Source organism: Misgurnus anguillicaudatus, chromosome 14, assembly GCF_027580225.2.
Source record: "Misgurnus anguillicaudatus chromosome 14, ASM2758022v2, whole genome shotgun sequence".
NCBI classification, from domain to species: Eukaryota; Metazoa; Chordata; class Actinopteri; order Cypriniformes; family Cobitidae; genus Misgurnus; species Misgurnus anguillicaudatus.
The window spans coordinates 30,501,214-30,512,298 of NC_073350.2; the positions used below are offsets into that span (position 1 = coordinate 30,501,214).

The 11,085-nt window shown below is 36.0% G+C and overlaps 1 protein-coding gene across 5 annotated transcripts in view; it reads right to left on the minus strand.

Annotated features, from left to right (window-relative positions):
• cacna2d3 (calcium channel, voltage dependent, alpha2/delta subunit 3) overlaps nucleotides 1–10,167 on the minus strand; it is a 103,788-nt gene extending 93,621 nt beyond the window's left edge. For 3 of the 5 annotated variants that reach the window (XM_073876247.1, XM_073876246.1, XM_073876243.1), the window contains exons 1-5: nucleotides 9,429–10,163; nucleotides 8,725–8,806; nucleotides 3,689–3,805; nucleotides 1,966–2,025; nucleotides 289–451 (exon numbers count right to left, since the gene is read on the minus strand). In XM_073876247.1, the coding sequence (XP_073732348.1) occupies nucleotides 289–451; nucleotides 1,966–2,025; nucleotides 3,689–3,805; nucleotides 8,725–8,806; nucleotides 9,429–9,556 (550 nt within the window). In that variant the 5' untranslated portion in view covers nucleotides 9,557–10,163. Of the gene's footprint in view, nucleotides 1–288; nucleotides 452–1,965; nucleotides 2,026–3,688; nucleotides 3,806–8,724; nucleotides 8,807–9,428 lie in introns of all 5 variants that reach the window. The other 2 variants (XM_073876244.1, XM_073876245.1) reach the window with 2 other exon arrangements.
• Nucleotides 10,168–11,085: the final 918 nt, after the last annotated feature.

The following is an 11,085-nucleotide window of genomic DNA, read 5'->3' on the forward strand; positions in this document are numbered from 1 at the left end:
CCTTTAAAATGGACGTTTTGTTACAAAATGAGTTTGTTTACCCAAAAGCTTTTTATTTTGGATAGCATGTCAGGCCTTCAAGAGAGATCAGTCACATGACACACACAGATAATCCGTGTGCCCAGAAAGGATCACCCATGTGCCAAGATGGCAGCATCCAGGTTCCGTGTTTCCAAACCGCTGCCATTGGGATGAATGGCAATGCTAACAGATTTCTCTACAGGCATTATAATCACCAAGCAGAATCATACCCCATATCCCATATGCCCAGGTTAAAGGATGTATCACCTTTATTGTACATGTTGGTTGGCACCTGCACCACGCTGAGGCTGAGGTTGACAGACAGATTATTAAAATGATCGTCTGGCTCCAGGAGAAACTCTCCTCCGAGCTCCACGCTGTTCCCATCTTCATCCACCTCATTTATTAGCACTGCGTTGAAATACTCATACTGTACGGAGAAAGCACAAGACTTTGGTGTGTTTCCAAATCTCGGGACATTGTTAAGATTTCTTCTGAAACTTTATAAGATTCATAAGCACTCTAACCATCAAAACTGTTAAAAATGTTGCACGGATACACACGCACATGTTTTATAACTAATACACTGTGTGCTGGCACCAACCTCTGTGTTTGATCTATAAAGGATAACTTGTGAAAAAACATTTGGTTTATGTCCAGAGGCATTGCGGGAATAAACGACCGCTCACTGTACTGAACCAGGGGTCATTTCGTAAAAATGGGCGATCTATCTGTAAGCTGAATGTACAGTAACACCTAGTGTTTACCGTTAAACTGTGTGTGTACATTGGACTGCTGGGGAAAACGCTCGTATTGGGTGGATGGGGAGGGGGGCATCACTACAAAGCCCAGCAATGACAGCTCATACCACGGCTGGGCGATCCCGTGATACACCCTTGGGGAAGTGGGAGGGGGGTGTAGTGGAAAGGAGCGAAGCGAGGACGAAGAAAAACGCTCCACACTCAGCATTTCTGACAGCACTGCGACAAGCGTTTGAGGGTTATCAACAAACAACAGGAGCAGGCGCTGAACGCGCGGTGGACCCCTGGTCTTAATGTGTTGTGAGTCAGAACCGCTCATTCAGAGCATTTTATCCAAACGTTTATAACAACGTCTGCTGGAGCATTTACTAAAAGGTGCTGAACGTTCTTCATATACCCAGTCAACGTCACATCCTTTTTTTTCTATTCATATTTTCGTTACTTTAAATTTTTTATACACAAAATTGTATTTGTATGTCTTCATATCTTAAAGATGTCAGTAGAAAAGTTGACACAAATATTATTTTACTAAATTAAAAATAAAATAGAAGTGCAAAAGCATGTGCAGGTCTATATATTTTTATGTATAGATTATTAATAAACAAAAATAAAAATGGAACAGTAATCCATTTTTACAACAAAAATGAAACATTTTTGGGTTTAATGTACTGTTAAGTCACTTTTTGACATTCAATATTGCTAGTGATTTGTTGATGTATAAAAACTACATGAAGAAATATAGTGGGTGCAAACTGACTCTTTCATTATAATTAGTTACATGGATGGTTTATAAATGGTTGTAAATGTTATCCAATGCATATGAGAGTCATTTCTGAAGGGGGATACCATTATTTTTAACGTATTTTGCTTCAGTGAATTTTCCATTTGTCCCTGAACAGCGCCGACGGCCAACGTGGGGCCATTTATCTTAGTCGGAGTGTTAAAGCCGGAAGGGGGGGGGGGGCTTCTTTCAAACACATAAAAAATATATATATACTATATATACTTTTACTCTGCTTTTACTCTGTTATTAAAATTACATTTGATTATTTTTATGTTATTGTTATTGCATTGCATTGAGTTAGGGCCCTTAAGGAGATTTTGAAAGAGATCTGTCCATGGTCCTGAAATCTTTCTTTAAATTGTACTGTAAATACTAACAGAATATAAATACATCTCTTACCTGTAAGTCTGGGTTCTCCTCATGCTGTAGATGAGCCTCCTCTGCAGCTTCTACAAGCCTCTAAACATGATTGACATGACAGTGAGAAACTCAGCAGAGATGATTGACAGCTACATGCAGATACTGTATGTTCCTGATGGCTTATAACCTCAGATTTTAGACATTTGTATATTATCCTCTCTAAGTAAAATAACTATACATTTTCATACATTTCATTAACATATATAGTATACAAAATTACATTTTAAAATGCTTACTGTACATCATTTTGCCTCTGCTTACATTTAAAATAACTCTGCATGGACTAATAGATTAATATTATAGCTCGCACACACACACTGAAGCATACTGTGTTTGTAAAGAAATTATGTTATACTATATTAAAGTTATTAATTCACCTACTACAGGTTATGTTATTATATACACGTGGGGGCACATAATGTTGCGCGCGCGCATGTGTGCGCGTGATAGTGACACGCAAAAGGACAGTGTATTTTCTTGTCGTCATTGAAAAGTGCTGGCTTGCATTCTTGGCTACACGGCGGTATAATTGCTTCCAATCCACAAAGCGCTTTAGGAAAAATAATTAATATCTGTCGCGTTTTGAGGAAATTATAGCAACATAAACAACAACAAGGCTTTGTGCCAACTTCACAAACACCCTCTAGAAATATAAAACCTAGCTGCTTGATGAAAAAATGAAACGATGGTAGCCTATTTTAGAAAAAAACCTTTTACAGAAAACTGAAATTGTTACAAGACCTTTTAAACAGGCTAATGCAAGCTATTGGAATAAATTCACACGTAGGCGCTAGCCTATATTATTATTTATTATTTTAATAATAATTACATATTATCACACACATCGTTTTAAAGAAATATGTTGCACATTATTAACAGATTCTTTTAAACGAAAAATAATCCCCCAAAGCCTTTGTATATAATTCGCAATTTAGAAAAACTAAAAACCAAATATAGCCTATAAAATTACGCATTGCATTTAAAGAATATTTTAAAAATAAATAAATAGAAATTTTGCAACAATACACTTTCTCTTGTAAAAAAAATACACCATGCCTTCAAATCCGATAAATGTGCACGTTTATTTCGCATAAATATTCGTGCATCTATTTTATAAAATCAGTGTGTGGTAAACTACAAATGCATGAGGTGTAATTCAAACCGACTCCATTGCATCATAAAGTTAAAATGAGAATGGCAGTATGTATCTGCAGGAGTTAGATAACACTATCTCTCCGACACACTCCACACATGGACAATGAAAGGCGCTCTCTCTCTCTCTCTCTCTCTCTCTCTCTCTCTCTCTCTCTCTCTCTCTCTCTCTCTCTCTCTCTCTCTCTCTCTCAAAAAAAAAAAAAAAACACGACACGGTGTGTTGTAACGGGAAAATTTATATGGTTTTCTACATAGAAGGAAGAAGCTTTAATCAAGATGCGTTTTATACGACGGTCTGTCGTTGCGCTTGCACCCAAGGCAAAATACTGTATGGAGACGCTGAATTAAACATTTTAAATTTTAAATAATGCACACATGCATGTGACAATATAGATTATTATTAAATAAAGTTAAGTTTTATGTTTAATATGGTTCTATATTATTTTTTTCGATTAAACATGTGCAACTAATTTACTAGATCCATGCATAATTCGTATTCGTAAGTTTTTCTCAAAATTAGAAATGCCTAAAATAAATGTGGACTCACTCGTGTGGCCTCGGCTTTCTTCCGAAACATTTCTTCCATATTCTGAGCCATATTTTTCACCAGTTTTGCGCCATCGATGTCCTCTATTCGCACCGATTTCTCATACTCCTTGTATTTCTAAAGAGAAACAAAAAGTGTGGTTATACAACAAGCTTTATACCGAACCAAAAGCATTAAAACAGTAAAATTAAAAGTATGTTTTATTAAGAGAAATAAGAGAAATAGCCTACAATATAGCTTTATAAACAAAATGCATACCAATTAGCCTATAAATGTGTTGCCTGGATTAACAGCAATAAATAAAATATAAAATAAAAGTATTGTGTTGTTAAATGCAAAGAAGCACCTTTGGAAATATTACACATATCTAAAAAAATAGATAAATAAACGTTATAGTGTAAATGCAGTGGTTTTTAAATTGCGCATGAAGTTAAATACGGATTGGTGAGCTTATTCAGATAAATGAACGCTGTCTGTAGTCTAAATTAATCTATATTTTTTTATTTATGCTGTGTGTTTATTTTATAAGGCAGACAATCCTATATTTGTGTGTGTTTGTAAGTTTAGGCACACAATCCTATAAAAGGGAATACATGAAAATGAAAATATTGTGCAATACTATATTATATTTACTAGTAAACTAGTAAATAATATAAACATATCAGTAAAGAACACACTATAGCATTTAAAAATTTGACTACAATTTACTATAATAAATACTATATACATGTGGTCTTTTATCCAATCCAAATATCTTAAAAATAAAAAACACAAAAAGTCACAGTGTCATTTGTATCAAATTTCAAAATGATCCTCAATCTAATCAATACATAGATCTTTAACCAAATGCTAATGATTTCTAAAAGACATAGATAAAGGAAGTTAACCCATAATGATCTTTATTTTCTAATGGACACTGCAAACAGACATGGGTTTAAAAGATCAATAGCCAGTATGACAAGATCATTTGTTTAAGATCAGTTTGAGGTGATGGACACGTATGCGGCTCTGAAAGGAGCAGTGGTGTGAGGCAATAGAGAAGCACAATGTGTAGAGACGGGGGTGCAGAAGAAAAGGGCCTCCATGAATCTCGATGGCCTGCGGTTTGCATTGTCTAATTGTTAATACAGCTGTCGAGTTAGTGCCACAAGTCTCAAGATAAGCTTTCCTCTCTGACATCCTCCTCTGATTGGCTGACAAGACAAATCCCCTTTTGATAATGAGTTCAGTCTCGTCCCTGTAATTGGTGGATACGATGCTGCAACGTCTGTTATTGGACGAAGAAAAGCATTGTGGGTGGGCCGGTTTGAGGAAGCGGGGAGTGGCTCGTTGAAAGGGCTATGCATTGTTGGAGGGTAATTGAAATGGAGTCAGAATTGAGGAGGGAGATAATAAGTTGTCAAGCCTGGGCGCGTCAGGATAATGAACTACACTTTAGACAACGCTGAGTCTGCAGTATAAGCTACACCTGAAGCAATAACACTCAATGGCCATTGTGTTATTAGACTATACAAACGCAGGTTATCAAACCCTGCAGGCTTGCAATGCACAAAAGAACTCTCTAATAACAAAAGTTTCAAGCGTATAAAACAAATAGACGTGTCGTCTTTAACTTTTTCCACAGACACAGAGTTCACACACAATCACTTAAAAAAGCTATATTTGGATAAAACAGGTTAGGTTTAGTCAAACAGATATACATGCACATCTCAGCTTTTCAAGACGACAAGACATAAAATTTAATGAAAACACAGTCTCACACATGTTGGACCCCAAAACATGTTTTTAACACCCTGCAACACACACACACACAGATCTCAGCACCGCAAATTACCCCTTTAAGAGAGAGACTATGGAGAGCTATTGAGGCGGAACAGTTCATTTCACGCCTGTCCTGTCTCCCCACCCCTTACCCGGCAACCTCCCCAGCACCAAAAAGCCATAATCATAGCCGTTAATGCTGAATTCATCAATAGTGATCGTTTCAATCGTACAAAACACAGTAACAGTAAAAGTCCCGGGGAGTGTATGCCAGACTCCTGCCTGTTTCTACACAGCCTTAGGACAATTCATGTAAACCCTGACAAGGCCGTAACTTTCTCAAGATGCAGCGAAACGATTCACTGTAAAGATGCTTAATGGTAATGTCGTACAATCTGTTATGTCGCTGGCACGCTGCGTACGTTTCAGGGAAGGAGCGCGACTGAAAGCAACAAAGGGTGACATTTGCATGCCTGTTTTTTCACTCTTTGTGTAAAAATCAGGTAATTTTGCATAACAAGCTTAATGATCGTCCTTAATGATCATCCTTAATGAACCGGCCTGCTGCCTCATCCCTCCCTTTCTGCTGCCAGCTCTTCTGAAAGACACTGTACTGGCACTGTGCCCCACCCATCGGTCACGCCCACTGAGCAGGATGATGGGAAAAAGTGCAAACATACGCAGGAATGGCAATGAAGAGAGAACACAACTGGCTTGGAAATATTATGATGTGAACGTGTACTGTATAATGTTTGAGTGTTATATGGACACTCTTAAAAATAAAGGTGCTTAACATGTATAGCGATGTCATAGAAGAACCATTTTTGGTCAGTTTTTGTATAATTTAAAGAACGTTTTGTGAAACAGAAAAGTTCTTCAGATGTTGAAGGTTCTTGGTTCTATGGAAACATTCAGCAAAAAATGGTTCTACTATGACATCATCAAGCACCTTTATTTTTAAGAGTGTAGGTTGTTGAGGATAAGTTGTTCATTAATGATATTTAGGAACTTTAGAACTGATCTGGAAACATATATGCAGATCTTGATTTCGTGCTATAGTCACGTAAATTTTTGATTCTTTTTTTCATGATATTTTCGTAACCGTATCACGAATTTCTGTTTACGTGTCATTTTCACGTATTGGTTACTCAACTGTTTTGTCCTATTTTCTTACCTTTGTCGCTTCGGTTTAGGGTTAGATTTACATAAAATCTTTACCCAAACCCAACTCTAACCCTAATGCCAGGCAACAATGGTTTAAAAATCAGAAAATATTTTTAAAAATCTGAAAATATTGTATAAACTAATATTGTACTTAAAGTGAAATCCTAACGCAAACACCAAATCTAACCCTAAACCGAAGCAACAATGGTTTGAAAATAGGAAAAACCAGTTGAGTAACCAATACGTGACAATGACACGTAAACAGAAATTTGTGATACGGTCACGAAAAAAACGCGAAAATTCGTGACAATATCACGAAAAAAGAATCAAACATTTGCTTGACTATATCACGAAATTTCGTGAGACAGGACAGCCCCTGAATTATTCATTAAATTTACTCAATTTTTTAAGGTAAGTGGTCGCAATCAATTTATTTAAGCTACATTTAAACAAAAAATAGAAAATCAAAACAAACAAAAAACTTTTGTTTATTTATAGCTTAAATAAATTGATGGCGACGACTTACCTTAAAAAAATTGCGAAAATTGAATGAATCATTTTTTTTCAGTGTGTGACTACATTTAAAAATTCACTCTCAAGTTTTTTCCTAACACAAGGATGGATATAGGAAAGAATTTTTTATCCAGATCTTTCCATTCTCTTTTCCATACTATATGTCAAACTACAATATTTCAAATATTATAATTTTATTATAAAAATGTTTACAACAATGGTTGAATTTAACACGGTAATGACTTTTATATAGGTTCATAACAGGCATGACACTACGAATGTCATTGCATTAGTCACATATACAAAATACTTTACATATACAAAATCGTATACAGTGCAGTAGGGTGTAGTAGCAAAATACAAACCCCAAATCTATATTTTAGTTAAAAAATGTGCATATGTGAAGGCAAATAATTAATTGTATAACCTTTATCTATTGCTGTCTCATTTCTTCCCACATACAAAAATGCAAACAAACTCTATTCAGAAAAATGAACTTTTATCTTTATACCTTGATACCACAAATCTCATATATGAAAAGTAAATACTCTACAGTTTCATTCATTTCCTCCGTTTAATAAACAGACCAAAGCTAGTTCAAAGTCACGTATACGCATTCTGTAAGAAGGTAATTACAACGATAATATAAATGCGCTGATGGTAAGAGCTGTGGTCTTATCTCACACCAACACTGAGAGACGTATTAATACTTCAGAGAGAGAGAGAGACAGAGGGAGGGTTATCTCAAAACATTTATCATTGGTTTGCCTTCAGTAGAAACTGAGAGGAAATGAAGTGTGTTCTGTGTATAATGCCACTGCATTCAAACAGACGTAATACTGTACTGTAGCTACAACACGCTATACTGTTTAACCAGCGTAGAGACCTTTATCTGCAAACATCAGCTGTCGAGTCACACCAGCAATGAATAGATATGAACTTTAATATTACAATATTACTATTTGTGTGCCTGTCTGATTCTCTCTCTCTTTCTCTCTCTCTTTGTCTGTGTGATCCACTGTGGATAGTTTATGTGTTAAAAAGACAAATATGAGCAAAAATATAAATTCACATCAATAGCTAACACACATAATAAACACATAACTAGAGATTCATATCTAATAAATAAATAATACCAGTTTTATCTATGTTTCCAATGTCTATATGTTCAAATAATATCACAGTTTATTTAATAATTTAATTCAAAATGTATCCAAACATTTGATGCCTTTGATTCCAGAAACATCATGAATACAAATTCTCAATAAACTAAATTTGAATTACTCAGTTCTTAATATCAACTGCCACCGTGTGGCCAAAGTGTGTTACTGCACCATAAGAAACAGGTTCAATTCTTCAGTTTGTCTCTTCCATCTATCCAGGTGTTAAGACGTGGAAAGGTGAAAAATACAGAGAAACTATGTGTAATGAGCCTTACCAAAAAACACACCCCTCATGCACACTCACAGCGGTCTCTTAGTATACACCTGAATGTCGTACAGCAATCCATCTGTAGTTGCATGAGCCAGGCAGATATGTGTGTGTGTGTGTGTCTGTGTGAGGGAGAGAGAAAGAGAGAGAGAGGTGCGGGGAAATACCTTCTGCAAGAGCTGAGATCCAGAGTATTTTGATGCTATTGATTTTATTTCACCACCAAACGCTGAAGCCCAGAGTTTAACCCTGTTAGACGAAGAACCATTTTAATCACACAAATTACAACATATTGCAAGATTTAAAGCATATTATAATGATATGTTAACATTCAAATAAAAGTTGACTATGAACACAGAGAAAACCTTGAATCATTAATTTAAATGTGCAATATCTATGTGATGGTCCTTTAGGTTAAGTTACTGTAATAAATGTTTTATAAAGCCTTTATATATTTTCCCCACTATAGTAAAAACTAGACCCTTAAAATGCCATTAAATCCCTTATAAAGGATATAGCAACTTAAGTGTGCATGCATAAGGCTTTTCTATATGTTCCATAAATGTATATACATAATAAAACTTGCATACATTAAAAAACTAATATTTCTCATTATCTCAAATTCAACTAAAACAAAATTGCTTTAACCTATTTTTGTGTCTCTTTATATATAAACATATAGGATTAAATGCAATAATTATGGCTTCTCTATAATAAAATGTGCATGCATTGTACAGTAAGCTTTTACATTCTTTATCTTTAACATGTTCCTAAAGCCATCATAAAGGAGACTTCTCTTTATACAGTCAGGTGAATCAAATGCAATTACCAATGCATCATTTGCATGTATTTTGCATGATTTTCTACTCACACTGATAAGGGGATCTCTGACTGGGACCCCCGCACCTCCGCCGCCGTCCAGCACGCGCTCATCAGCCACAGTAGGAGGCAGCTCGCGCAGCGCGCGTGCATCTCGGGGAAGCTCCGGTTACGCTGCATCCTTTCGTCCAAAAATTTCACGCTGCAACGGAACCGCCGGCTCTCGCTCTCTCTTCCTTCGGTAAAAACACAGCACTGAGCACCGACTCACCCGAACATCTGCCCTCCTCTACTCACCCCAGTGCGCGTGCTGCCTCCGGAGTTTCAGTCTCTCCGCCCAGCTGTCACACACCCCACGACCTCGTGCTCCTCAACATCGATCTTTGCTTTCTTTCATCAGTGCATTGAGGGTAAACAGCGCAGAACAACGCGTTCTTGAATGCTTATTGGGTGCACGAACCCTTCTCTCAGTGCTATTGGGGGATTTTATTGCCAAATTCCTGAAATTGATAAACTCGTTGTCTTCGTGCGCTCTTTATAGAGCTGAAATTATGATAAACGACACTTCAGGTCAGTGTAGGCTAGTCACTAGTGTATGTACTAAAGACAGAAGTTCAGGGTGAGGATAAGTCAACATGAGTGAAGACATGAAGACCGTGAAGCTCGTGTGTAATCTTAAGATGGAAATCCAGTGCGGTTTCCCTCGTGTCTGAAGAGCGCGCGCGCACGAGATACGCTGAATGCGAAACTTTCTTCTCGGCAGCGCGCATTACTCCGTTTGTGTCGAGCATAAATTTGATGTTAACTTTAAAATCTGAACTACATTTCTAACTGACAATAATGTATGACTTACATTTTTGTTTTGGTCACACTTTACAGTAAAATGTATAGCAAAACTACTCAAATAAGTGAATTATTTTTTATTAATTGTGAAAACATCTTTAATATTTTTTTAATATTGCATCATTAATTGTTGATTTATTCTTTATATTACACAGGCTATATACATATTTAAATAATGTATAATTTGACGTAAATAACCAAAAATGTAAAAAATGATATAAATAAAATTGTTATTGTATATATTTATAGACGGTTTCAGCAGTAACAACATAAACAAATGGCTTTCGTGAAAAGAAACGTAACTTCCGGTAAACTCCAAATAATCAATAACAATAGAGTTCTTTTAGAGTAGTTTATTTCTGATAACAAGCTAAATAAATAACAAGTAGATTACCTTAGTTCAAATCATAGCTAAAGCGTATCAAAAAACTAAGTACCATGGTATAGTCACAGAATATTTTGTGTATTTTTCCATGGCCGTACCACAGACTTTCTTTTCCGTGTCATTGTCACAGATTAGTTACACAACTGCTTTTTTTCTAGTTTCATTGTCGCTTCGGTTTAGGGTTAGATTGGGTGTTTGCGTTAGGATCACTTTTCACTTAGGTCACTTTAAGTATTGGTTTATACTATTTTTTCTGATTTATTATTTTATATTTTCTTAATTTTAAACCATTGTCACCTGGCTTTAGGGGGGAGTTGGGTTTGTGCAAAAAATTAATTTTATGCAAATCTAACCCTAAACCGAAGCGACAATGGTAAGAAAACAGGAAAAACAGTTGAGTAACCAATCCGTGACAATGACACGGAAAAGAAAGTCTGTGGTACGGCCACGGAAAAGTTTGCAGATCCGTGACAATGCCACG